The following is a 27,247-nucleotide window of genomic DNA, read 5'->3' on the forward strand; positions in this document are numbered from 1 at the left end:
GGTTCTAATGCACCCAGGGAATGGGGAGGCATGAGCGATCTCTCAAGATAAGTCCCCCACAGGCACACAGGGTTCTTGTGCCCATCCCAGGTGGGCTGGTTCATCCTCTGACTCCGCCCTTCCCCTAGTTGGGCACCCCCGGAGCTGAGCCATCTGAAAAGGGATTTTTACAGCTGGTTTGTTGCCCTCTGGTGGCAGCGTGTGGAGTTACCTCCTCCTTTAGGACCTGCTCATTCTCTCCATCCCCACGGGACACAGGAAATGCTGGCCACTGCTAGCTGCCCCTGTTGTGCCTGAAGCCCATCAGGTGTCATCAGGGCTGGTTTTTGCCTCCAGAAGATGCATAGTCATCAGCTGGCCTACGGAAAAAGACCCAGGATGCCAGATCCCTTTTTCCACTCCACAGCTGGGCGCAAGCAGTTTGCCCGCCATGAGTGGGCCCAGAAGGCTGCGTACCTACTGGGCTGCAGCCTGGAGGAGCTGTCCTCAGCCATCTTCAAGCACCAGCACAAGGGTGGCACCCTGCAGCGCTCCACCTCCTTCCGCCAGGGCCCCGAGGAGAGTGGCCTGGGAGATGGGACAGGTACCCTTTGTCCCTTGGCTGGTAGTTGTGAGCGTGAGGCCTCATCCAGGGCTTGCTGCCATCCCTGGGGTGGGAGGGGACTGCTGGAGTGAACAGATGCTCTGTCAGTGGCAGAGGCCCCGCCCCAGGCCCCGTGCTGACTGGGCCCTGGGCAGGTCAGGGGCTTACCTAGGTGGGGAGCACTGGGGAGAAGGAGATAGCGCTGCTCCCCCTGCCCCACAGGCCCGAAACTGAGTGCGCTGGAGTGCCTTGAGGGCATGGCAGCCGGCCTCTACAGCGAGCTCTTCACCCTTCTCGTCTCCCTGGTGAACAGGTGAGTGCCAGGCAGGACCCAGGGCTTTTCCTTCTTTGGCAGAGGTAGAGTAGATGCCTTTGTGCCTTGTTGGCCGACGCAGAGCCAGTCTCCTCCAGCAGGGGCTCCCTGTCCCATGGGCTATGAACAAGGCCAGCACACCCCCCACCAGGGTCCTGGGCACCTGGGCAGGGATAGAGGTCTGGCTTGGGCAGGGTGGGGCTTCCTGGTGCCAGGGGCCAACCAGCGGGGCTCTGACCCAGGCTGTCCCTATTCAGGGCTCTCAAGTCCAGCCAGCACTCGCTCTGCTCCATGATGATTGTCGACACCCCGGGCTTCCAGAACCCTGAACAGGGTGGGTCAGCCCGCGGAGCCTCCTTTGAGGAGCTGTGCCACAACTACACCCAGGACCGGCTGCAGAGGCTCTTCCACGAGCGCACCTTCGTGCAGGAGTTGGAAAGATACAAGGAGGTAGCTCTGGGGCCTGGGCCTCACTAGCCTCAGATTCTGGCCTTGGCACCCCCAGCAAGGACATCTGTAGATGCAGAAGGTGTCACCTGACTCTCCATTTCTGTCCTCCTGCACTCTCTGGAGCAGGAGTCGTTCCTTGCCCCCTTGTCCTTGGCCTCTGGCTTTGGCTACGTTCTTACTTGGTGGAGAGTTTACTCTCCAGGAAGCCTACAGGTGCATTGAGGGCCCCCAGGAGGCCGCCCTTGGCCTCTTTTGAGGCACCTCCCAGGCCTGGTGATTGCCACTGTGTGGTTCCTGCTCCAAGTGTGTCTGCGCCTGGCCTTCCCGTCGCCCTTCCCTGATCTGTGAGGGTGCCAGGTGATGACTTAGTGCCTTCTGTAAAAGGGTGTCCCGGATGGGACGAGAAGGGGAAATCCTGCCTCATCTGGAAGTGAGTTGAGTGAATTGTCAAGATATTTATTTGGGGCGAGAGAGGATTCAGAAGGAAAATGGCAGTTGTCTTCAAGTGTTTCAAGGATGATTGTGTGAAATTGAGAGTGGGCTTGCTCTGTGTTGCCTAATCAACTGATGTTAGTAATGAGAATGTGACTCTGGCTTAGGATAAAAAGAGGTTCTGAGAATTTTAGCTGTGCAAAAAATACAGTGTGTTGCCTTTCATTGAAACGGGAGCCGTTTCATTTGGGATGATGGAGGGAGCTCCTGCACGGCACAGAGGGGGTTGGCCTTGGCTGATCTCAGAGCCCCTTCCCAGCCTGCTCACAAGACTATTCCCCCCAACGTGACCCCCATGCTCAGTACTGCTTGGCCTTCTTTCCCAGGAGAACATCGAGCTGGCGTTTGACGACTTGGAGCCCCCCACGGATGACTCTGTGGCTGCTGTAGACCAGGCCTCCCATCAGTCCCTGGTAGGAGCTCCAGAGAGGGTTTTGGCAAGCCTTTCCTCTCATTTCCCACCCCTCTCCCCGGGGTGGAGCCCTCCCCATCTGAGCTGCTGCCGGGGGTGCCACTGTGGGCTGAGAGAGGGTCCAGCAGCTATGCCCAGACACCAACTACTCTGTGGCGCTGGGGCTCTGCCCCTCAGCACTCAGGCAGTCTGGCCAGGAAGGTGGCACTTTCTTCTGCCCTGGTGCCCTGGGGAGCCACAGCCCACGGGGGTCCCAGTCAGGCAGGAAAGCATATCTCCTTTCTTAGCAGCTGAGGCTCGGGCCCCAGCTGGTGACTGGCTGAGCCTCCAGTGTGTCTGCTAGGAGCCCTGGTGACCAGTCCCAGGTGGTGAGGGCCCAGACCCCAAGGACATAGTCATTCCCTCCCATTGTCCCCAAGTAGAGGACTGGTGCAACCTAACAGAGCAGGGCCAGGAGCCAGCCTCCCGCTCCCAGGGGAAACAGTGCTAAACTGTCAAACGCCCTCTGGTGGACTGTCATGGATATGAAGCCTCGCCCCTCAACTTTGGGGGCAGGCTTTGTCACCCTTTGTGCTAGTGTCCTGGGCACCTTGGCACTCGGTGGGGGACTGGCTGGCCTAGCAAACTCTTGGCATTTGGCGATTGTCCGCCATTAGGGAAATTGCATAAGGTGCTTTATTGGAGAACTGGCATTTTTGCGAGGCTGCCGGCCTCCCTCCTCTGCTTTGATTCCTGCCTCTCCCTCCCTCTTCTCTGCCATAAGGCCCTGCTTGGCTTGGACAAGTGGCAGGGCTGGGAAAGAGTGAGTATCCCCCTGGGGACAGATGTTTAAAGTGCCCAAGCACCGCGTCCCCTCAGGGAAGTGAATTTTCTTTTCCTGACACCTGGGCTCCTGTGGTGGCCTCACTCAGAACCGTTGTGGTTCCCGGGAGAGGGGGGATGTCAGCATGAGCAGCAGGGGTCAGGCAGCGTGTGGGAAGAGCTTGGCCCTCCTTTCTCTTCTGTGGTCTCCCCTGACTAATGGGCCTTGGCATGGGGCAGCTGCACCCCTAGGGAAGGGGCCCTCGGTGCCAAGCCTGTCTTCCCATCTCATGGCTTCATTGCTCGTTCCTGCTACTGGGTTCCTGCCACTAGAGTTGCCTTGGCCTTTGGCCACATTCTGCTTCCTTCTGGTAATCATGCCAGCTCCCCTGGGCATCTGTGGGGAGGAGATGCAGGCAGCTGGGGTCAAAGAGAGGAAAAACCGCCCTTTTCTCACTTCTTTTTTCCTCCAGCCCCTAAAGGCCAGGCCAGAATAGGGTGTGGGGAAGGTTCCATCTTTCCTGCCCAAGAAAGCTGCGGGAACTCCATAGAAAAGGCACCCTCAGGCCAGATGTGGCCACAGGCCTAGTTTGTTTGGCCTTCATGGGATATTGGAAATTAGAGTTGGATATTTCCACCTTCTCTTGAAGAACCAGAGGGTTTATCAATGCTGGGCCAGTGTTCTTCCAGGAGAGCAGCTGGCTGCAGCGCAGTGGTGGTTTTCCCCTTTGGATAGGGACACCTGCTCTCTAGCTTGCCCCAGCCTCTACCCGTTTTGGCTGCCACATCCGTCAAGTCACCTGTCTTATGCTTTTGGCCCTTGAGTGACCCTGCAGTGTTCCCGCCGGCAGCCATCTGAGCCCCCTCTGGGTTCTCTCCTTTCAGAGACCAGGATTAACCCCACAGCTGTCACTTACTGACAGCTTCCTTAGGGCCAACCCTTGTGCTCAGGGCCTTCCAGACTTTATCCCACTGCCAGGGAGTGAGAGCAATATGGGGTTCATCCAAGTCCCTGGTGACCTCTGAGGGGACGAGGGTGGAGGAGGGCCTCGGGGCGCAGGCTTGGGCCAGCAGGAAGGCTGCAGTCTTTGGTGACTTTGGACTGCAGTGCTAAGCACCCTCTTTTGCTGTGGGCTTCCCTCTGCTGGCTTTCTTGGCTCCCCTTTCCCCCGGCTGCCTGCCTCCTCCACAAGGTGTCAGCAGTGAGCAGCAGGAGCTGCGGCATGTGCGTGCGTGCATGTGTGCACGTGTGTAGCATTCTGTAGGGTGTGTTTGGGCCCGGCACCACCCTGGCCCCTTTCCCACAGCTCCATATGACAAGGAGGGATTTCCTTCCTTCTCTGTAGGTCCGCTCGCTGGCCCGCCCAGACGAGGCGAGGGGCCTGCTCTGGCTATTAGAAGAGGAGGCTCTGGTGCCAGGGGCCAGTGAGGACGCCCTCCTGGAGCGCCTTTTCTCCTATTATGGCCCCCAGGAAGGTGACAAAAAAGGTAGGTGGCATCCCTAGAGGGTAGCTCCTCTGCTTCCTCTTACACACAGGTGGGTCCAGGTGGCACTCCCTGGGAGGGGGGCCTCACTTTGTGCCTGTGCCCTGACAACCTAAATCTTGCTTCTCCCACCGTCAGGCCAAAGCCCCCTTCTGCACAGCAGCAAACCACACCACTTTCTCCTGGGCCACAGCCATGGCACCAACTGGGTAGAGTACAACGTGACTGGCTGGCTGAACTACGCCAAGCAGAACCCAGCCACCCAGAATGCCCCCCGGCTCCTGCAGGACTCCCAGAAGTAAGACCACCACTCCCTCTGCCCCGGTCCTGTACCCAGGACTGTTTTGATTTTGGGGCTCCCTCCCCCTGGGGTTGTCTCAGAGGCCCCCTCACTAGCAAAATAGATGGCCTTCATTCCTGAGAGGCAACAGCCCAGGGCACTTGGCCTTGAGGAGCTGGAGGGGCCTCTTGGAGTAGAGGTGGGAGGCAGACATGGTGGGAGAGCCTATGGTTTAAATGTGAAGAACATCCCCAAGTCAAAGAAGGCAGGAGTGGCCTTAGAACCCCCAGCCCCACGGGCCCTGAGTGGCCTTAGAACCCCCAGCCCCACGGGCCCTGAGTGGCCTTAGAACCCCCAGCCCCACGGGCCCTGAGTGGCCTTAGAACCCCCAGCCCCACGGGCCCTGTCACCTGCTCTACTCTTCAGAAGATGGTTAGTGGGCACCTACCCTGCAACAGGGGTTTCTAGGTGCTTGGCAGATAATAGTGAACAAAACTGAACTCCCTGCCCTTGTGGAATTTACATTCTAATGGGAGAGACAGATAATGAACAGTAAACATAATAAGTAAATTATATCACATGTTAGAAGATGTTGAACCCTAACCCCTCCTGTCACATTGGAAACCGTTCCACACCTTTGCCCTCCCTGGCGAGGGGAAGTAGATGAGTAGATCACTCCCCTCTGTCCGATTCCTGTCCACCCCTTGGCTTCTGCCCACCTCTGGCTTTCTCTCTTTACTGTTTGAAAATTTCTCCAGTTTGTTTCTCTGTAGGGTGTGGGGCATGCAGTTCAGGTAGCCGGGCCCCTGGACGTGGCTGAATGGGACTGTTTGGTGTTCTGGGGCCGTGGGGGAGGAGTGGCCTTTCCCGCTCCATGGATGTGACTGTTTTTCCTCCCTTATGCTCCCACCTCCGGCAGAAAAATCATCAGCAACCTGTTTGTGGGCCGCGCAGGCAGTGCCACGGTGCTCTCTGGCTCCATCGCGGGCCTGGAGGGCGGCTCACAGCTGGCACTGCGCCGGGTCACCAGCATGCGGAAGAGCTTTGCCACAGGCATGGCGGCTGTCAAAAAGAAGTCACTGTGCATCCAGATGAAGCTGCAGGTGGTGAGTGCCAGCCGGGCCCCAGCAGGCAGGCCTGGGGACTCTTCCTTACCCCTGGTAGGCAGGCCTGGGGACTCCGAGCACACTGAGGCCATCTGGTGCCCACTCAGCGTCCCGCTGTGACTCAATGGCTGCTGGTGGGGTCTTCTTTTCAGTGCTGCCACCTGTGAGTGGCCACCCAGGCCTGGCGAGGGCAGAGTTGTCCAGGTTTAGCATGTCCTGGCTGGTGCTGGGGCCCCTGCTGCCCCGTGAGCAGTGGAGATGCTGGCACCAGTCCCTGCTCTTCTGAGCACAGGCCATCAGAGCCCACTGAGGGCAGTCCCTTCCCCTCGGCAGGACGCCCTCATCGACACCATCAAGAAGTCAAAGCTGCATTTTGTGCACTGCCTCCTGCCTGTGGCTGAGGGCTGGGCTGGGGAGCCCCGTTCCGCGTCCTCCCGCCGAGTCAGCAGCAGCAGTGAGCTGGACCTGCCCTCGGGAGACCACTGCGAGGCTGGGCTCCTGCAGCTCGACGTGCCCCTGCTCCGCACCCAGCTCCGCGGCTCCCGCCTGCTCGATGCCATGCGCGTGTACCGCCAAGGTGGGGCCTCCTTTCCTCTCCACTCTGGGCTCTCTTTTCCAGGGCTGGCCCTGCCCGTCCCCACCTCCCACCTGGGACCCGTGGGCTGCAGTGGGGCTGCTCCTGTCTTTACTCACGATCCTTTCTGCTCTGGTCTCTCTTCGTCTCTCCCAGCCCACAGCCCCTTCTTTTATCCATTTCTTTCCATCCTGCAGAGTCCCCGCCTCCTCCTCTCCCCTCCATATTCAGTTCTCTTCATCCCCCTCCCTTCCCAGCTCCACCTCACACCTTGTCATTTGTCCACAGCTCCCTTTCTTCCCACGTCCCTAGTTTGGACAGTTCAACTTTGCCCACAGCAGCAAACCCAGTGCCCTTTCAGAGCCATCTGCCCAGTGAGAAATGAGGTGCTAAATCTTTCTGAAGTACTTAAAATTCCCAAGAAAGGTCAGACAGACCCTTTTTTATGGACCCATCTGAAAGAGGAGACAGAGAGGTTGATAGTATTAGTGGTTACTTAGAGTCCTTAGAAGCTGTCGTCGGTGGCTGGGGGCCGGGATAGCACACTGCTATCATTCCAGATGAGGAGACTGAGGCTCAGAGAGGTTAAGTAGCTTGCCCAAGGTCACACAGCTCCTGAATGGCAGAGTGGGGTTTGACCAGGCAGGCTGGCTGTAGAGTCATGTCTCATGTCTCTCAAGTAGGGTGGGATTTTTTTGGTTTTTTGTTTTTTGCCTGAGAAGTTACGAGTTGCTGGGTTTCTGCTGTTTTTCTCCTTCGCTAGAAGAGCAGGTAGGGTCCCACCCACCCACAGCCAGGTCCCCTTCAGGCATTCCCATGGGCACCGTCACTTTTCCTTAGCAGCCCAAGCCAGGAAACAGGCTCCCTGCCCTGCTCTAAATAAATCATCGATCTGTCCCCACGTCTTGATATGGAGTTGGTGTTTATTATTTCAAAACCAGATTGTTACTGCTCTGAACCAAAATCAATGTGCTTTACTCAAACAAGCAGATCGATGAGGCCAGCAGCGGCAGGCCCCCCTTCCCTCACCCGGCCCCCAGCCACCGACGATAGCACTGATGATTAATTAAGATGCCAGGCATCCAGACCTGCTATCCTGGCCCATCAATTTAATTGCAATTCAGATACAATCAATAGCTCACTTTGTCTTGGCCCCTCAGCAGCCCCCACCTCCTGTTTCAATTATCAGGCACATGCATCAGCCTCACCTCCCAGCTGGAGGGTTTCCCAGAGCCAGCTAGCCCGTCATTGCTGTGGAGCGAGCCCTTGGCTAGCTGTTAGGAGTCCAGGTTTGGAAGCCAGTTCTGCCCCCAGCGGCAGCCTTTGTGACCTTGAGCAAGCCAGTCGCTCCTCCCAGGCCTCCGTTTCTGTGTCTGAAAGATGAGTCGGATCTGGTTTAAGATCCCTTTCTGGTTTGAAATTCTGTGATTTTGTGGGAGTGGAGTTTGTGGCCCCCCACCCTGGGCTCTGGTAAGATCAGGGTGACTTGGGGTCACCTCCTGCTAGCCACTGCTCTGACCTTGCTCCAAGCCAAAAGCCACCTTGCTCCAAGCCAAAAGTCAGGTCACACCTCCCCTGACCTGAAGCCCAGACACTCTTCAGGGAAAGAGAATCTACAAGTCTTTTTGATCACCTGGCCTAGGACTCAAGGTCAGGGTGAGGCAAGGAGGGCGGCCTTTCTGATGTCCTGCTTCAGTGGACAGAGGGGGAAAGGAGTGTTTATTAAATGCCAACCAAGTGAGTCACACTGTGCTTTTTACCTTGTTTCTCATTTAATCTCCATGACTACCATGCGAGATAAGTGTGAGGGCCCCTGTTTAAAGGTGAAACTGAGGCTCAGAGAGGTTGAGTGACTGGCCCAAGGTCACGTGATCCTAAGAGGCAGGGCCAGGAATCCAGCACCTAGCCCATGCACGATTCCTCTCAGCTACTCTCTGGTGCCTTTTTTTTTTTTTTTTTTGACAGAGTCTTGCTCTATCTCCCAGGCTGGAGTGCAGTGGTGTGATCTTGGCTCACTGCAGCCTCCGCCTCCTGAGTTCAAGCGATTCTCCTGCCTCGGCATCCCGAGTAGCTGGGACTACAGGCATGCACCACTGTACCCGGCTTACTTTTTTGTACTTTTAGTAGAGACGGAGTTTCACCATGCTGGCCAGGCTTGTCTAAACTCCTGGCCTCAAGTGATCCTCCCACCTTGGCCTCCCAAAGTGTTAGGATTACAGGCATGAGCCACCATGCCTGGCCTGGTGTCTTTTTTTTTTTTTTTTAAGACCATAAGACATTATTTTGTCTGGGTTATCACTGAGGCATAGACTTGGAGGGCTGGAAAGCATCTTGGGGACTGGGACGTAGCCTTCCTCCCAGTTGGTCAGCTACCCCACAACCCCCCATTTGCATACCTCACTGACTAGGAGCTTACTTCTCTCTGAAGGAGGCTGTTCCTTTTTCGGGCCTTCCTATCCCCCTGTGGAGCAGGCCTGATTGTCCTCCTGACCTCCTCTTCCTCTTCCCTGCCTCCGCCGTCACCTTTCTAGGCCTGCCTTCAACCACAGGCTCCCCACCCCCTGCAGTTTCTTCCCTTTTGGTGACTCTCCACTGACTGCCCAAGCACAGTGGCTACTGGGGTGTGCTGGGAGCAGGCGGCGTTGACAGGCCTGGCTCTGGGCTGCTCTCTCCAGGTTACCCTGACCACATGGTGTTTTCCGAGTTCCGCCGCCGCTTTGACGTCCTGGCCCCGCACCTGACCAAGAAACACGGGCGTAACTACATCGTGGTGGATGAAAGGCGGGTAGGTCCAGGTCCCCAGACTGCTCTCCCTCTGCCCGGGCCCCTCAAGCAGCTGCCCTTTCCAGACTCATCTGCCTTCCCTTCCTTGGAGACTGCTCATCTGGCCCTGCTCAGGCTCCCAGTTTTGGAAGCACCCAGCTGTGTCCTGGGGCCCAGACCGTAGGAGCTGGAGAAGAGCCACCCCCTCCTTGGAGGCCTGAGGTGGGGGGTGTCTGCTTGCTGATGAGCCAGACAATCATCCAGGAGCGAGCAGGGCCTGGGCGCACTGAGGGTGCATGAGAATTTGATGGCACCTGGGCCCCCATGTCAGGGATTGGTTCTTGAAGCAGGAAGCTGTCCAGGGCTGGGCGAACATTCCTCCTAGAAGGAAGGTGGATATGGCGAGACCTCCGTGGTGCCAGGTGACATAGGCTGCCGGACCGTTTGCCGGCCCTGGTTGGTGAACCGGTGGCTGCGAAGGGGTGTCCCTGCCCATCTGGGCTATCACCTTGAGCCCCAGAGGCAGCCACTTAGACAGTCACAGGGCTCCCAGAGCAGAGGACCCCTCCTTTACTGTGCTCGGGCCTCAGGCACCCAGCCTGATTCCGAAAGCACCTCAGACCTTAGGATGGCTTCCCTAAACGGAGGGGATGCTGCAGAATGGGACAGAAAGCCCACAGAGTGCCCAGCCTGTCTCTGTGTGTATCCCCCTGCCCCTCCACCCCTGCCTTAAGACCCGAATTCATGGAGGGAGCTTGGAAGAACTTCCCTCATCCTTTGGCCTGCTGGTGGCCTGGGCAACCTCGTGTGGACATAGATGCCTGTCCCACACCCCCTTCTCATGGGCCCTCAGCCTCCATTCCAGCCTCCCACCTGTGGCTACACCAGTACCTCATCGGCTCTGGAAATGCCCCACCTACAAAATCATAAATCCCAGCATGGTCTCCTCTGACCACAGCCTCCTGCCTGCTGGTCCCACTCCTCTCTTCCCCTCAGGACACCCGCTCTCTGGCTCCATCAGAACCTCTCTTTCTGGATCACACTCCATTTCTCTGTGAATTGTCTCCTTTTTCCATGGTTCACTCTGCAGTCACTCGGCCTCCCTCGCCCTCAGCCCTCCTGAGCCTCCCGCAGTGCCTGGCCTGCCCAACTCCCAATGAAGTGCCAGCCTCTGGGTGTCCGCACTCCTTGCTTTGGGCTCCGAAGGGTGGTGGGAGAAAATTATACAACTTTGTGGACTTGACTTCCTACAGGTTCATGGTCTTCAGCCTTTGGTGGGCCCTCAGGGGGACCAGCAAGTCTTCTAGATGTCCCCTCCTTATCTGGCTGTGACTGCAGGCTTCCTGTCTACTATTGCATTCTCCATCTTTCTTCTCAAATCCTCCCCACCCCACCTTCCTGGCTTACCTTCCCAGCAGATGCCCAGCCTTCAGATCTCAGGACATCAGGCTCCAGCTTCTTCTGCCTTCTGCAAACCTCTCTTCCTCGTACCCCTTCTGTAAACCTCCTTCTTCCCGTACCCCTTCTGTCTTGGTGGGGAGGGTCCCTCTCGTCCAGTCCCTTGATCCTGTGCCTTGGAGTCCGTTTCCTTGGGTCTCCCCAGAGACCCATTCCATCAGTGTGAATTCATTTCTCTCTCTTTTTCCTCTGGCATCTCCTTTTCCCCTGGCCCTTTTCTCTCCATGGAGAAACTCCCCACAGACTTGCAGGTTTTGCTCTCTGGAAGGAGCCTCTGTCACCTCTGTCATCGTCTCCCTGGACTGTGCTCTGCCTCCTGCCTGCGCTGGGCTTTCCTCTGCTGCCCTCACTGCCCATGGCTGCCTGGTCCCTCTCCCTGATGCCCTGGCACAGCTCTTCTCATCCCTCACGCCCTCCATATTGCCAGAGCCAACTGGCACTTTTCTTTTCTTTCTTTTTTTTTTTTTTTGAGACGGAGTCTCGTTCTGTCGCCCAGGCTGGAGTGCAGTGGCACGATCTCAGCTCACTGCAACCTCCACCTCCCGGGTTCACGCGATTCTCCTGCCTCAGCCTCCCAAGTAGCTGGGACTACAGGCCCACACCCGGCTAATTTTTTGTATTTTTAGTAGAGATGGGGTTTCACCGTGTTAGCCAGGATGGTCTCGATCTCCTGACCTCGTGATCCACCCACCTCAGCCTCCCAAAGTGCTGGGATTACAGGCGTGAGCCACCGTGCCCGGCCCAACTGGCACTTTTCTATCCCTCTGTTACTTGAATTCTTAGTAGCATGGGGCTCCGTTCTTTCTGGGACATTCTGTCCTGGGCCTCTTTGCTGCCACTCCTGGTTTCCCCCTTGACTCTGTTCTCACTCCCTCTGAGCTGCTCTTTTCCATTTGCCCCTGAAGTAAAGAGGTGTCTTCCTCAGGACTCTGTCCTTGGCCATATGTATTTTCTATTCCGCACCCTCTTCCTGGCCATCCTCATTCACACTCATCACTTCAATTATCACATATATATTGATGACTCCCAAATCAATACCTCTAGCCCAGGCCTCTCTCCTGAGCTCCAGACATACATTTCTATCTGGCTGCCTTCTGGACTTCTCTACCCCTATCCCTTATGGCATCTCAGACTCAGCTTGTTCAAACCAAACTCATTCTCTGTCCCCACAAGCTGCCTCTTTCTCTTATATTCCCTACTTTGGGGAATGGCATAATTATCTGCTTAGTTACGTAAATCGGAAATCTCAGTATAGCCCTAGATTCCTCCTTACATACCCTATCCCCGTATCTGGCAAGGCTCTGTCTCCTTAACACCTGCTGCATGTTTTCCTCTTCTTTTTCCCTTGGGCCGGGCTCTAGCCTCCCATCCTGTAGCTTACTGCCTAAGTGGGGTGGGTCTCCATCCATGTACCCATTTGCCAGTGAGACCTCTACCAATGCAGACCTGATCATGCCCATCCCTAAGAGAACCCTTCAGGGGCTCCCGAAGCACATGGGGCTCTACATGCTTTGGCTTCAGCCCCCTCTAGTTGCACCTTCACTACCCACCCCCCCGTTCCAGTGAGCGACTTGGAGTTTCCTTAGTGCATTTTGCTGTCTTGTGCTCCCAGGCCTTTGCGTACACTGGTTCCTCTGCCTGAAATGCCCTCTCCCCTACTTTGTCCAGCGAATTCTCACTTGTATCATAAGTTCTCAGCACAACCAAGAGCTGTCTGAGGTGCCTTGTGTAGGTGCCACCTCCTGTGGGCACTGCACTAGTTCACTTGTCTTGCTCCCCAGCAAGATGGTTTGTTCCTCTTGTAGTCATCTCTCTGTCCCCAGAGTCCAGCCCAGTGCCTGACACTGAGGAAGCCCACCCAAGTGCATGAACAACAGACTATCTAGGAGGAGGGAGGGGAAAGGCCAAGGGCCTGGAGGAAGCCCTGCATGGTGAGGGGAGGCCCAGGCGGGCTGCCTGACGGAGGCCTCTCTCCACAGGCAGTGGAGGAGCTGCTGCAGTGCTTGGATCTGGAGAAGAGCAGCTGCTGCATGGGCCTCAGCCGGGTGAGTTGTCCCACAGGAGGGCAGTCAGGCCTCACTCCAGGGGCCCCTGCCGGGTGGCTGGCCCACTCCTCCTGTTCTCCTTGCTCAGCCAGACATCACCAGCCTCCTGGTGCCCTCTGAGTCTTGCCCCCAGCTCCACCCCGCCCAGCCACTCAGGGGCTGCCCCCTTCAGGGCCAGGGGCCAGGGAGCTAGAGGTTTCAGATGCAGCAACCTGGCTTTCCTTCCTTCTGGAGAACTGGCTTATTCAGTGCCAGGAACACCGCTGTGATGTCAGGAGAGAGTGGGCGGAAGGTGGCCCTGAACTTGGCCCGAGTCCTGGTGTGGGGAGTGGGGGAGACAGGAGGGCTGGACCCAGAGGATGTGGGCCGGAAGAGGCAGGAGGCCTTGGGTAGACCCCCTGTGGAGAGTTATCTGGGGCTGCTGGGTTCCAGAGAGCAAGCAGGACATGGTGAGGCTGTGCCACCACCACCTGCCCACAGGCCGAATTCCTCATCTGAATGGAATGCCATGCGTAAAATGCAGGCACGCCGGCCCCTGGGTGCCAGTCTGCCGCATCGCTCCTCACCAAAGGGTCAGCTGAGCGTTCCTCCCATAGGCAGGAAGCCCTGCACGCCCCTGTCTTCCGAGCCTGGGAAGCTTGGACAGGTGGCACCCGCATATGTGCTCCAGGGCCAGGGTGGACAGGAGGCCAGTGGAGAGCCAGAGAGGGCTCTGGACCGGTTGTCTGGCAGCAGAGAGGGAAGGAACTCTGGGTTGCAGGGCCCCGTGGGGCGTGTGCAGTGGAAGGAGGTGCTTGCAGAGGCTTGAGTCTCACTTGTCCTGTGTGCTTGGTCCTCTCGGCCCTGCATGTTGAGTCACTTTCCTGGCTCCTCCTGCCCTCCCTCACTGTCAGTCGCTCCCATCTCTGTGTCTTTGCGTCTTCCCCTCTTTGCTTCTGCCGTCTCTGGCTTTCCCTTTAGCCCCAGCAGTCCCTGCTGGTCTCTCTTCCTTGGTTTCTAGTTCTGTTTTTCTGTTTCTCTCCTTGTTCTCTGTGTCTTTGTGTCCCATCCTCTCTCTGTGTCATTTTCTGGTTTGTGTCACTGCTTTGTCTACCTCTGTGTCTGGCTCAGCTCTTTTCTCTCTGTCTGCTCCCCCCCTCCTGCTTTTTTAACCTGGGGCCGTCTGCTGTCAGGATTTGCTTCAGCTGCGGGGTCTCTCCCTGGGCCCACTCACCCTGGTCTTTCCCGCCAGGTTCCTGACTCTCAAGCAGGCTGAGCTGCTGCTGGCTGCCATTGGGGATGGCACCTCCTCCAGCCCATGCCTGGGTCCCCAGGCCTATCTCGGGCAGGGCAGGAAAGGGCCTGTACAGGCTGATCCTCTTCCCAGCTGCCATCTCAGACCTTCTGTCGTCCTGAGCCATGCCAGGTGCCTGGCTGAGGCAGGCAAGCCCCAGGGCCCACTGTCACTCAAGGGCAGAGCTGGGCCAACATTGGGTGCCTGCTCACATCTAGTATGGGAAAGAAAGTTCAGGTCGTCTAGGCTCTGGTTAACACTGACTCATGAGCGAGGATTCCCTGTGTGTCACATTGCTTCAGAGGAGGGGGGTCTTCATCTGAGCCATGGGACCCTGAGAGTTTCAATAAGGACTTTGGGGGACTCAGAGCCTCCTGACATTGTAAAATTTGCATGAAAGTGTATTTTGGGGAGGAGATGGCCCTGAGCTTTCACCCAATACCCAAAAGGACCCTTAACCCCGCAAATGTTCAAGAGAGATCTGAGGCTCACTGCTTTGGCCTCTAGACCATTCTTTCTCTTCTCATTGTGTCGCTGGGCCATTATCCACCCCCCACTCCAGCACCTCACTTCTGCCCTGGTCAGGTGGCTATGTGTCCTAACCAAGCGTGTTTGCTGTCCCCCGGCAGGACTTGGATATTCCTTACCCCCAGCGGGATTTCAGGCTTGCACATTATATGAAATTAAGCAGCTGGGGGCCAGGCATGGTGGCTCATGCCTATAATCCTACCACTTTGGGAGGCTGAGGTGGGCAGATTGCCTGAGCCCAGGAGTTTGAGACCACCCTGGGCAACATGGTGAAACCCCATCTCTATTGAAATACAAAAAAAGTATCTGGGCACAACTGCACTCCAGCCTGGGTGACAGAGCAAGACTCTGTCTCCAAAAAAAGAAAGAAAGAAATTGAGCAGCCAGGCACGGCAGCTCATGTCTGTAATCTCAGTACTTTGGGAGGCTGAGGCAGGAGGATTACTTGATGCCAGGAGTTCAAGACCAGCCTGGGCAACATAGGGAGACCCCGTCTCTACAAAAAATACAAAAATTAGCTGGGAATGGTGGTGCACACCTGTAGTCCCAGCTACTGGGGAAGCTGAGGTGGGAGGAGAGCTTAAGACTGGGAGGTAGAGGTTGCAGTGATCCATGATCACACCACTTTACTCCAGCCTGGGTGACAGAGCAAGACTGTTCAAAATAAATTTAAAGAAAAGAAATTGAGGCTCAATTAGAACTTAAGACCCATGGGAAACCCCATGTTCAATGGTCGGATTTAGGGAAGTGTCACAAAGGACCGAGCTGGCTTTTTCCAAGGCCAGCCTCAGGGGACCAGGTTTCTGTGGAGTTGCCAGAGGCAGAGCTTTCTCAGCAGAAAGTTTAGGCCCTCTCTGCATCTTTGCTGAAGGGGGCCTTGGGATACTGTGTCTGTTGGCTCTGAGTGCATTTATGTAACCTGTGTTTCCCATCATGTTCACATCTTCTCTTTGCCCCACAAAAAGGAATTTTCTGTGTTCTGTGCCAGATGGAGGTAGGCCTATACCTAGATGTCTCTGCCCACTCTCATGGATACAGAGTCATTTTTTTCACCCAATCCTTCCCGTTTCACACACACTCCCCTTTGTGGCGTGTGGCAAATTTTACCGAGCCCTATCTCAGGGCGGCACAGAGTGTTAAGGAAAGGCTGGGCGTGGGGGCACCCAGCTGGTTCTGCACATGCCTGCCCTCCAGTCCCCAAACCTGTATGACAGGTCCCTCAGCTGGGCTAACCCCCGCCTACCTCACTGGCTTCTTCACCCAAGAAGGTGAAACTTGGGTATGTGTTGGGGGGTGGCACATGAAAGAGGAGACCATCTGAAATGAAACTAGCAGGGAGGGGGAGGAGAAGGCAGGAGCTTCCCACCACCCCCCTTCCCATTCTCCCCGCTTTTCCTCTGCACACTGCTCCCCAGCACTGCTTCTCACACAGTCATCCTCCAGCATCCACTCCCCCTGATCCCAGCAGTCGGGAGTCAGAGGGGGCTGGAGCCCAGGTTGGGCCCTGCAGTGGGCTGTGGGCACAGGGGGCATTGACAGGGTTGCTGGCAGTCCTGGGTGAGGAAGCCCTCACAGATGTGGCAGGATGCCCCCTCCTTGTCTGACTGGTGACTGCTCCATTTCCTTCCTTGCCCCAGGTATCTTCCCTTTACCTTCCCTCTCCTTTCATCTGTCTTTGAAGTTAAATCTCACACCTTACTCCTCCCCTGCCAAAACCTCCCCAGCGCCTTCTCCCTCAGCCTTCCCAGGGCCTCTTCCTGCTCCTCCCCTCCTCTCTTGGACAATTGGATTTTGAGGCTCTTCCCAAGCCAAGGGCTGTACTCCCTGGCCTGCTTGTTGCTCCAGTTCCTTACCTTCCCCCCCTTTCCTCTGCTGGGCTGGCCCAGTCTCCTGCCTTCACCTGGCCTGCTTTTTCACAGGTGTTCTTCCGGGCGGGCACCTTGGCACGGCTGGAGGAGCAGCGGGATGAACAAACCAGCAGGAACCTAACCCTGTTCCAAGCAGCCTGCAGGGGCTACCTGGCCCGCCAGCACTTCAAGAAGAGAAAGGTGCTGCTCTAGGGACATCCCCTCCCCCTCCCCAACCTAGATGGGCACAGCCAAGTTCCTGGGGTGGGGGCTATAACGGGGAGAAGAGGCAGGAACTTCCCGGGGCACCATGTCCTGGGCCAGGGTGGGGAACAGGCAGCTCCCTGGTGCCAGCAAGTGTGCTGGTGTGCCCAGCAACGGGGCCTGGTTGGAGGGCTTTGTTGAGGGGTAGGGGAATCAGGGCCCAGGCAAAGGTGGGCTCTGGATCATAGGCTGCTCCATGAAGATAAGGAGCTGTGTCAGCGACTCCTTTTCCTATTAGCAAGTCCATAAAACAGCCAGCACTGCCGCCTCTTGTGTTTCAGCAAGATTAGGTTTTATAGCACAGCTAGGCCGGGGTGCTGGAAATAATCAGGCAGCAAATAAAGCAGATGAAATTATTCCTAATGGCAGCGGAGTGGCTAGTGCCCAGCACAGTGCTCCCAGGGCTGGGTTCTGTGCTGCCCATCCTCTGAGGGATGGAGGGAGCCTGGGGCAAGGGGGAGCATAGGAAGTATCTGACTCGGGGTCAGGGGGCCAGAGGAGCAGCCCTGGGGGCCTGTGCTGGTGCTGGGGAGGATCCTGGGCCGAGCTTGGCCAGGGTGACTGAGAGCCCCGCTGTGCGCCACCCCCACCCCACCTGCAGATCCAGGACCTGGCCATTCGCTGTGTACAGAAGAACATCAAGAAGAATAAAGGGGTGAAGGACTGGCCCTGGTGGAAACTCTTTACCACAGTGAGGCCCCTCATTGAAGTACAGCTGTCAGAGGAGCAGATCCGGAACAAAGACGTATGTGACAGCCTGGGAGGGCCAAGTCTCTGGGTAGGGGGAAGCTTGCCAGTTTATCTTGGGCTTTCAGGCGCTTCTTCGTTAGTCCAGAGAGCTGGCATCCTTGAAATGTGCTCATCAAACAGAAGATGTCCCTCTGGGGTGCTGGCTGAGCCCCTGGGCAGCCTCTTATGATAAAATCTTGGGCATCCTTAGCTTACTGGGAAGGGTCTAGGGACAGGATCCCTGGGAGGCAGTGGCTCTGCTACTGGGGACATGCCTCCCCCATGGTGTCCTGGCCCAAGCTTCGTCGGCTTTGTTCACTACAGGGGTGCAGACCCAGGGCCCCAACCCCTCGCAGTGCCTTTGGCTCACTTTGCCCTCTTTGGTCCACCCTAGGAGGAGATCCAGCAGCTGCGGAGCAAGCTTGAGAAGGTGGAGAAGGAGAGGAACGAGCTGCGGCTCAACAATGACCGGCTGGAGAGCAGGGTGAGTGACTCCTGGCACCACACCAACTGGGCATGGCTGCAGGGAGACCCAGCCGCTGCAGGTCCCCCAGGTGTTCTGTCTGAGTGAGGCAGGCACTTCAACTGGTGGTGACTCCCTCCCCCAACCCCAGATCTCAGAGCTGACATCGGAGCTGACAGATGAGCGTAACACAGGAGAGTCCGCCTCCCAGCTGCTGGACGCGGAGACGGCAGAGAGGCTCCGGGCTGAGAAGGAGATGAAGGAACTGCAGGTGAGGGCAGGGCCTGGGTGAGAACAGCAGGCTGGTGACTGCCATACCCTAGTGCCCATTGGCTCCCCCCAAAGACAGTTGGCATCTTCACCCCTAGCCCAGCATCCCTGTCTGCCCTGGGTAAGCATGTGATCATGGTCTGTGTGGTTCGGGGAGTGGGTATGAGGGGACGGAATGGCACACCCTGAAACCCTGTCTTCTGCAGACCCAGTACGATGCACTGAAGAAGCAGATGGAGGTTATGGAAATGGAGGTGATGGAGGCCCGTCTCATCCGAGCAGCGGAGATCAACGGGGAAGTGGATGATGATGATGCAGGTGGGCCTGAGGCCCAAGGAGCTCGGCAGTGGCCCGCAGTGCGAGCCCTGATGCCCACCCCTGGGTAGTCATACTCCTTGTCCAGGCCTGTCTCCCCTGCATAGGGCTAAAGTGAAAGAAACAAATGAGAAGGCAGAGGTGCCAATAAATGCAGGGGATTGTTAGGTAGAGCTGAAACAACCACGATCATGACAAAGACTGAGGGCCGTGGTCCCAGCAGTCCCTTGGGGGGCACAGCACATGTAGCCACATCTCCTGCTCTGGTCTTCTCCTGGCTGGTGGCTCCTTCTGCCTTGGGAGGAAGCCGTCATTGCAGAGAGCTTTCTGAGCCTTGGCTGACTCCACCTGCTGCTTCCCCTGCCCCATCCTCCTTCCCCTCTGCCCCTTCTGGGGACTCTCAGCACCTCCATCCTCCCTTGTCTGCCTCAACCCCACAGGTGGCGAGTGGCGGCTGAAGTATGAGCGGGCTGTGCGGGAGGTGGACTTCACCAAGAAACGGCTCCAGCAGGAGTTTGAGGACAAGCTGGAGGTGGAGCAGCAGAACAAGAGGCAGCTGGAGCGGCGGGTGAGGCTGGGGAGGAGCCGAGGCCTGTGTCTGGGAGGGCCAGGAGGGGACTGGTGCCTAGTGTCGGTCCAGTGAATGCTGGGGGCAGGCAGGCCTGGCCTGGGACGGATCAGGGAGGCTGGCATGTTAGCTTCTCGGTGCAGGGGCAATCAGGAGCAAGCTATCATTAGAGCTTCTTCAGTTCCCTGGGAGACCCGACTTCCTCCCGCATCCCTGGGTCTTCCCCTCACTCACCCACTTCCCTCTCCTCACCTTCTCCACCAATGCTTCTGGGCCTCTCTGTATATGCACCCCATCTTGGCCCCTAGCTTGGGGACCTGCAGGCAGATAGTGAGGAGAGTCAGCGGGCTCTGCAGCAGCTCAAGAAGAAGTGCCAGCGGCTGACGGCTGAGCTGCAGGACACCAAGCTGCACCTGGAGGGCCAGCAGGTCCGCAACCACGAACTGGAGAAGAAGCAGAGGAGGTGGGTGGGCCCCCTGCCCTGGGCCCAGAGAACCTTCTGGAGCAGCCACAGACAGGACTGCCTCCTCGCCCTCCAGGGAGGAAAGAAGGAAGGACCTGAATTTGTCCAGGGGCCTTGCTTGCCTGGTCACTCATCTTGGAATGTGAAGGGGCCCCCTCCTGACCTCCAGGGTGGACTCAGGCTGTGTCCCCACTGAAGGCCTGCCCAGGCCTCTGCTTTCAGAGGTGCTCCCCACATCATATGCCTGTCATCTTGTGCCAGGCCCCATCAGGAAGGGCATCAACCAGGGCCTGTGCAGGAACCTCTATGTCCCTGCCTCCGGCCCCCAGCTCTGCCTCTCCCTCACTTGCCTCAGCTACACAAACACACTCTCCTGACTAATGTCGTTAAACTACCGTGCCACTTCCATCTCATTATGGTAATGATACAAAGGAGGGGGGTGGCCCTCCCAGAAGAAAATCCAATCTAAATTAATTTCCTGGGCCGGGAATGAGGATGGGACGCCTTCATTAGCAGTACTGAGGAACCCACACACCCTAGGAACAGCAGGGTGCCCTGGGGAGCGGGAACAGCACCCATTTCTCCTCTGCAGGGGAAGGGCTTCTCAGCAGAGGCACCGGTTGCCTTTGTGAAGGGGTATCCCCACACCCACGACCCTGGGAGTGAGGATGGCAGAACAGAACCTTTCCAGTGACCCTGGGTTACCCCCGGCCTCCTGGACCCACCACCATCTTCCCAGCTGGGGGAAATAGGAAGGTTTTCTATTCCTCCCACCTGACACCATGACCGCCACTTCCCTCATTCTCATCTCTGCCCCCACCCTACCGCTTTACCCAAAGGCTGGCACCCTTAGCTCGACCCCCCTTCTGAGCACCCGATGACAATGCCAGCTCGGCCTAGTTACCGTGCTGCCGTGCTCCCCGCTGGGCAACTTACTAGGTTTCAGCTGCCCGGAGTTTTCTTACCTTTTTTGATGTGGGGTTGGGGTAAGGGGAGCGTTCAACTTCCACAGGAACCTGATTAGCTATTCAGGGAAGGTGTTAAAAGGAATTTGAGCAATTTGCTCCATATTTAGTGGGAAATGGAAGGCTGGCAAGTGGAGGAGTGAAGAACGAGGCCCCCTGTGTACCCGTTGAGGCATGTGGCCAGCTGGGCACAGTGGGAATGCCAACTCGGAACCCAGTATGGGGTGTCCTGGTGGTGTCCTGCTGGCACTGCTGGGGTGCGTGGTCCTGGGCAAAGGCTGGTGCCCAGAGGCAGGGGCAAGGAGCCAGCTGTTGCCCTTACAGTTGCCGAACCAAACTGTGGAAAATGAGTTAGTGGAAGCAGGGTGCTAATCTCTACCCTTTTCCCACCCCACCCTCACCTGTGTCCCTCATTCTTTGATGTGTTGAAATGGAAAGTGTAGAGACTTAACTCCTGAGAGGGCCTGTTAAGCAGTCTGTGAGTCCCTCTTAGGCCTACTTGGCGAAAGGGCTCACCTGAGTGCTCCCTAGCCCAGACCCAGTTGCCCAATAGGGCCTCAGTGGCCTGACCTGCCACCTCTAAATGTCACCGCTGCCTTACAACTGGCCCCACGTTAGGGCTGCATGGGTCCCCCCACCCCTGCTTGGGTCCCGTCCATAGCACCACCTCCTGACAGTCTCTGTGTGGGAGACCCCAGCTCTTCCCTATCTGATGGAGCCGCCACACTCCCTCGCAGGTTCGACAGTGAGCTCTCACAGGCGCACGAAGAGGCCCAGCGGGAGAAGCTGCAGCGGGAGAAGCTGCAGCGGGAGAAGGACATGCTCCTTGCTGAGGCTTTCAGCCTGAAGCAGCAACTAGAGGTGGGTAGGGCCACCCACCGTCTGTGCCCTGTCCCCCTCACAACCTGGGGTCAGCCCTGCACCAAGCTCATCTCCTTTGCTCCAGGAAAAAGACATGGACATTGCAGGGTTCACCCAGAAGGTCGTGTCTCTAGAGGCGGAGCTCCAGGACATTTCTTCCCAAGAGTCCAAGGATGAGGCTTCTCTGGCCAAGGTCAAGAAACAGCTCCGGGACCTGGAGGCCAAAGTCAAGGATCAGGAAGAAGAGCTGGATGAGCAGGCAGGGACCATCCAGATGCTGGAGCAGGTACAGGAGGGCTTGGCCAAGGGAGAGGTGAGGTGCAGCAAGGCCGCCACCATCCCCACAGCCAGCCTCAGGCATGTGCCAGAGGATCCTGCCTCCATTCATTCGCGTGTTCACTCACTCACCTACTCCCAAAATGTGGAGTGACCACCTGGTCTGTGCCAGCCACAGTGTGAAGACGCGCTCGTGGAACTTCCCACAAAAACAAATCTGATGGAGCTGTAGTAGGGAGGGGCTCAGGATGCACGGCAGCTGAGGGCCACAGGCCCACCCAGCCTGCCACCCAGCCATCAAGGCAGTTCAGGGAGCTAGAGCCTGCAGGCAGACGGAGAAGGTGCAGGACTGTCCCCACCCCAGCTGCCTCTCTCTGGGCCTATGCCAGACTTCTAGTAAGGGACTTCAGCTGCTCTGGAGAAGCTGCTGCCACGGGAGCAAGGTGCCAGCAAAGGGAACTGGCTGGTGGACGTTCTCAGCCCCTGAGCCTAGGGAGAGCCATGCACAGGTGGGAAGGGGGTGGGCACTGCTGGGGAAGGAACCCAGACCCTACTCCAACCACCTCCAGGCCAAGCTGCGTCTGGAGATGGAGATGGAGCGGATGAGACAGACCCATTCTAAGGAGATGGAGAGTCGGGATGAGGAGGTGGAGGAGGCCCGGCAGTCGTGTCAGAAGAAGGTAAGGTATCTGAGTACTTACCTGTCCAGCGTAAACACCTGTTCCCATCACCGCTTTAAAGTAAGGAGCTTTCTGCCTCCCTACCTCAGCCACATTGTCTTCCATTGTCATTCTGGGCCAGGAAGCGCCTCTCGGGATCCTAGCATTGGCAGGGATGTATTGGCTCAGAGTCTGTAGGGAAGCTTGGGCCCCTGAGGAACTAACACTCCCTGCTTTCTGTGCCAGGGGCAGCCCCCTGCGCCCCTGCTGTGCTGTGCTGCGCTGGTGCTGCCTGCAGTCAGCCAGCCTGGCCGGACAGGTCTCCACTGTGCGGCAAGGTCTCCTACTCTGTCTTGGCTAGCCACCGCATGTGGCCTGCCATCCCTCCTTGCCCTCCCAGGCTGCTTTGAAACCCTAGAAACCTGGAATTTAGGTTCTGACCCCTCCACCAACATCACTGTGCTCAGGCCTGCCCCACTGTTTTCCCGGAGTGGGGAACCCAGAACGGAAGGGGCCTGCTTGGCACCAGGCACTAAAGGGACGGATGGGTCTCTGTCCCCACGGTACTCCAGTTAAAACAGATGGAGGTGCAGCTGGAGGAAGAGTATGAGGACAAGCAGAAGGTGCTGCGAGAGAAGCGGGAGCTGGAGGGCAAGCTTGCCACCCTCAGCGACCAGGTCAGGGGATGCTCCACCCACCAAGCCTGGCCGGCTGCCTGCCCATGTGGCCTGAGGAGTGGGGATCCTAGGGATGGGGAGCCACGAACAAAGCTGTCGGGGGTGGGGGTGCTGCAAAGAGCCCATGGTCATCCCTCATGGGATGGGGGCATCACCATACATTGGCACACCCAGCCCTTTATCACTGGTTGGCATGATCCTGGCTCTTCCAGCATCCTTATGGGGACACTGATAATGAGGACGTGGTGAGGAGTGGGCTTGGGGAAGATAGGAGGAGGCCCTGTGCGGAGCCCAGAACCCCAACTGCTGGTGCCCACCCAGGTGAACCGGCGGGACTTTGAGTCAGAGAAGCGGCTGCGGAAGGACCTGAAGCGCACCAAGGCCCTGCTGGCAGATGCCCAGCTCATGCTGGACCACCTGAAGAACAGCGCTCCCAGCAAGCGAGAGATCGCGCAGCTCAAAAACCAGGTATCCACAGAGAGCACACGGCTGATCCAGGCACAACAGAGCTTACCTTTTCCATTCTCTTTCTTATTTTTTATTTTTTATTTTTTATTTTTTTTGAGACAGAGTCTTGCTGTCACCCAGGCTGGAGTGCAGTGGCGCCATCTCGGCTCACTGCAGGCTCCGCCCCCCGGGGTTCACGCCATTCTCCTGCCTCAGCCTCCCGAGTAGCTGGGACTACAGGCGCCCGTCACCTCGCCCGGCTAATTTTTTGTATTTTTAGTAGAGACGGGGTTTCACCGTGTTAGCCAGGATGGTCTCGATCTCCTGACCTCGTGATCCGCCCACCTCGGCCTCCCAAAGTGCTGGGATTACAGGCGTGAGCCACTGCGCCCAGCCACCTTTTCCATTCTCTTTCGCTCTCTCGCTCCTCTCAGTGGCTCTTGAGTCCTTGGGAAGGAAAGTGACAGGAAAGAGGGGAGAGCCACGTGTAGCAGCTAGACTCCCCAGGCTCTTCGTGTGCCTTACTGTCTCACCGCCCAGCCTGGGATGGTGTGGATGGGGCCTGGTGCCCACCAGCCCTGTCACGGGAGGAGACCCCTACGCATGCACCACCACACAGCCATGGCCCTGGGGTCTGAACTGAATGGAGGAGGAGAAGGAGGGCATCCGGGCTCCCTCTTTCCTGTACAGCCCTCCTGCCCCCAAGGAATGGCTGACATCTCTCCCTGGGGCGGGGGTGGTCTGTGTCCAGCTGGAGGAGTCAGAGTTCACCTGTGCGGCAGCTGTGAAAGCACGGAAAGCAATGGAGGTGGAGATCGAAGACTTGCACCTGCAGATTGATGACATCGCCAAAGCCAAGACAGCGGTGAGGGGCCAAGGTCCCCGGGGCGGAGCTCGGGGGGCTGAGGCAGAATAGAGCTGCCTCTGTGGCCCCCTTCACCCCAGACAGGTCCCTCCACATCAGGACTTGTGACAGGTCCTTTCACGCCAGGACTTGCTGCAGGAAGAGTAGGCCTCCCCTCCTCTGCGTCTCTCCACGCTGAGCAGAGGCCTCGGGGAGGAGCGGGCGGAAGAGGGAGCCAGCAAGGGCCCATCTCCCTGTTTAACCACCTGCCTACGGGAGCTTGGCCGCAGGCCCCAACACCATAAATAAAGGCAGCTAATGTGGCTGAGGGATGTAAACAGGTGCCTAGAGATTAGCAGAAGCACCGATAAGAGGACAGGATGGCTTGGCTTCCTTCCCCTTCCCCCTGCCCAGCCCACTGACAAGCCCAAGCGGCAGCTAATTAGAGCTCTTATTTAATGCCTCCCTTTTAATTTCCCACTTCTCCCACAGCCTGTCCATCGGCAGAGAATTCATTACTGGGATGCGGCCAGTACAGGCAGCTCCCTGAGCATCACTGGTCCTGGGACCCCCCCCCAGTGGGCGGGCTCCTTGGGCAGGGAATGGGGCAGGGAAGGAGGCTGGGCTGGGCTGGTGGCTTCATAGCCCCTGAGCTAGTCACCTGGCTGCTGAGAGATGCCAATCTCACGGGCTTGATTTATCCCCATGACATTTGTGCTCCTCAGCAGTTTTCAGGTGAGTAATTCAAATTCCTTAATTGTGTTTAAAAAGGTTGTTATAAAATTACCATTTTATTTAAATCTGAGTTAATAAATTTCTTGGCGGAGGCTTCCCCAGCTCCCCACAGCCCAGTAACAAGATGGATGGGGCAGAGAAGGAGCCAACACAGTCATTTTGGTTTGGAATTACAGGCTAATAGATTCATTCATTTCCTGAAGCTGCTGTTGGATCTCTCTTCCCCTCCCCCAAGGAGGGGACTGGCTGTGGGGGCTGGATGCCCAGGGAGTGGGCGGTCCCAGGGAAAATGAGAGCCTAAGCCAGGAGACCTTCGCAGACTTGAGGGGTCCTTCCCTCGGGCCTGAAGGGGGCAGAGTACACGCAGGCCAGGGCCTGGACTGATAGTGCCAGGATGATGGGTCATTTGTTCTGGGCAGACCTTTTCTGCCTTCTCATTAGCCTCAAAGGAGCTGCCAGGAAGCAGCTGTCATTCAGCTCAGAGGCCCAGGGTCTGCCTGTACTGCACACAGCCCTTTCCCTCATCTCCCTGGTCCAGAGCAGGACAGGCAGCTCCCTGAGCATCACCAGTCCTGGGACCCGCCCCAGCGGGCAGGCTCAGCCCATTATCTTCTCTACAATGCCCCTGCCATTGGAGGCAGCTGGAGCCCACAGGCACACTGGGCCTGAGGCCCTCTGATCTGTCTTTGCCTCTGTCCAGCTGGAGGAGCAGCTGAGCCGCCTTCAGCGTGAGAAGAATGAGATCCAGAACCGGCTGGAGGAGGATCAGGAAGACATGAATGAATTGATGAAGAAGCACAAGGCTGCTGTGGCTCAGGTACCCCTGCCAGGAGTGCCCATCACACTCTGCACCGTCACCATCCTTTTGGTCCTCCTCATGGGTCCTCCGCATAACCGCTAGTTTTGGGAGGTGATGAAGTGGGAACCTCGGTCCCCTGGTGTTCCAGCTGGGCTGGGCTGGCTGAATGTTTATGGGGGATCCTGCTTCTGATGCTCTCACTCCTTTCCCAGGCTTCCCGGGACCTGGCTCAGATAAATGATCTCCAAGCTCAGCTAGAAGAAGCCAACAAAGAGAAGCAGGAGCTGCAGGAAAAGGTGAGGACCAGGGGCTCCCTCGGGAGAGAGAGAGTGCCAGGGTCACTAGGTATGGGAGGAACCCCCAAGTTCACAGTTTAGAAGGCACTTTTCTCTGCCATCAGTAATCCACAGAGCAGCGTAAATGAGGAGCAAGAGCTAGGCTTGGAGCCATGTCACCATAGCAGACATTTGGGCTTCCCCTGCCTCATTTCCCATCTCTATTCCCTCTCCGATCCTTAGCTTTCTCCTTTCTCTCCGAAGGGCAAGATCTGTGCCAGGCGCTGGGGCAGATGGGGGAGGCCTCTGGCCCAGGGCTCCACTCTCTTTCCTCCCAGGTGCATCCCTCCCTCCCCCCGCCTTCTGGTCACTGTGGTGATATTGCCTGCCGCAGACACAGCCTCCTCCCTTTCTGGGCTCAGTTCTTTCTTCTCTTCCTGCCCCCCACCTCTAGCTACAAGCCCTCCAGAGCCAGGTGGAGTTCCTGGAGCAGTCCATGGTGGACAAGTCCCTGGTGAGCAGGCAGGAAGCTAAGATACGGGAGTTGGAGACACGCCTGGAGTTTGAAAGGACGCAAGTGAAACGGCTGGAGGTGGGTTGGGTTCACACTTCTCCCGGGCTGCACCAAACAGGGCAGAGCTGCCCCAGCGCTGGAGCCATGCATGCTCAGCAGGGCTGGGCAGGCCCCCGGACAGTCCTCAGAGGCCTGTGCCTCGCTGTCAGGCCAGCTGACGGGCAGGTGCTTCTCTCCCACCCCGCCTGGCCTGCTCTCTGGCTACCGTGGAGCCCGCCTGCTTTACATTCTGTTTCCGTGCTTGCTTTCTGCCAAGGGACCAGAGCAGCTTAGCTCTTCGTCTTCATATTTTCCTCCACCACGAGCTCCCCGCGCCTGTTCCCCTCAACCGGTTCTCTGGCAGGGTCATAAATATGCAGCGGATGGTGCCACTTCTGTGCAGGCTGGAGTCTGTTCTCTCATCTGCCCTCGCTCTCCTCCTCTCCCCTTCCCTGCTTCATTCCGTTTCTTCCTCACTTCTTCTGCCCTCCTGTCTCTGCTTTTTTTTTCTCTCTCTCTCCCTTTTTCTTGATTATGATCCTATTCTTTCTTCTCCCTTCATTTTTTTTTTTTTTTTTTTTTTTTTTTTTTTTTTGAGACGGAGTCTCACTCTGTCGCCAGGCTTGAGTGCAGTGGTGCGATCTCGGCTCACTGCAACCTCCGCCTCCCAGGTT

At 57.3% G+C, this 27,247-nt stretch overlaps 1 protein-coding gene across 16 annotated transcripts in view; it reads left to right on the plus strand.

The window, feature by feature from the left end:
- MYO18A (myosin XVIIIA) overlaps positions 1-27,247 on the plus strand; it is a 123,511-nt gene that overhangs the window by 81,494 nt on the left and 14,770 nt on the right. For all 16 annotated transcript variants that reach the window (XM_058444932.1, XM_058444939.1, XM_058444940.1 and 13 more), the window contains 26 exons: positions 407-583; positions 806-896; positions 1,154-1,346; positions 2,165-2,251; positions 4,398-4,539; positions 4,675-4,834; positions 5,736-5,922; positions 6,256-6,499; positions 9,172-9,281; positions 12,697-12,762; positions 16,483-16,611; positions 17,276-17,419; positions 17,798-17,887; positions 18,018-18,137; positions 18,343-18,454; positions 18,892-19,019; positions 19,328-19,482; positions 21,185-21,308; positions 21,394-21,594; positions 22,154-22,264; positions 22,816-22,920; positions 23,242-23,388; positions 24,119-24,232; positions 25,647-25,763; positions 25,958-26,041; positions 26,475-26,612. In XM_058444932.1, the coding sequence (XP_058300915.1) occupies positions 407-583; positions 806-896; positions 1,154-1,346; positions 2,165-2,251; positions 4,398-4,539; positions 4,675-4,834; positions 5,736-5,922; positions 6,256-6,499; positions 9,172-9,281; positions 12,697-12,762; positions 16,483-16,611; positions 17,276-17,419; positions 17,798-17,887; positions 18,018-18,137; positions 18,343-18,454; positions 18,892-19,019; positions 19,328-19,482; positions 21,185-21,308; positions 21,394-21,594; positions 22,154-22,264; positions 22,816-22,920; positions 23,242-23,388; positions 24,119-24,232; positions 25,647-25,763; positions 25,958-26,041; positions 26,475-26,612 (3,476 nt within the window). The remainder of the gene's footprint in view (positions 1-406; positions 584-805; positions 897-1,153; positions 1,347-2,164; positions 2,252-4,397; positions 4,540-4,674; positions 4,835-5,735; positions 5,923-6,255; positions 6,500-9,171; positions 9,282-12,696; positions 12,763-16,482; positions 16,612-17,275; positions 17,420-17,797; positions 17,888-18,017; positions 18,138-18,342; positions 18,455-18,891; positions 19,020-19,327; positions 19,483-21,184; positions 21,309-21,393; positions 21,595-22,153; positions 22,265-22,815; positions 22,921-23,241; positions 23,389-24,118; positions 24,233-25,646; positions 25,764-25,957; positions 26,042-26,474; positions 26,613-27,247) is intronic.

This window comes from Hylobates moloch, unplaced genomic scaffold, assembly GCF_009828535.3.
Source record: "Hylobates moloch isolate HMO894 unplaced genomic scaffold, HMol_V3 SCAFFOLD_10, whole genome shotgun sequence".
Lineage (NCBI taxonomy): Eukaryota > Metazoa > Chordata > Mammalia > Primates > Hylobatidae > Hylobates > Hylobates moloch.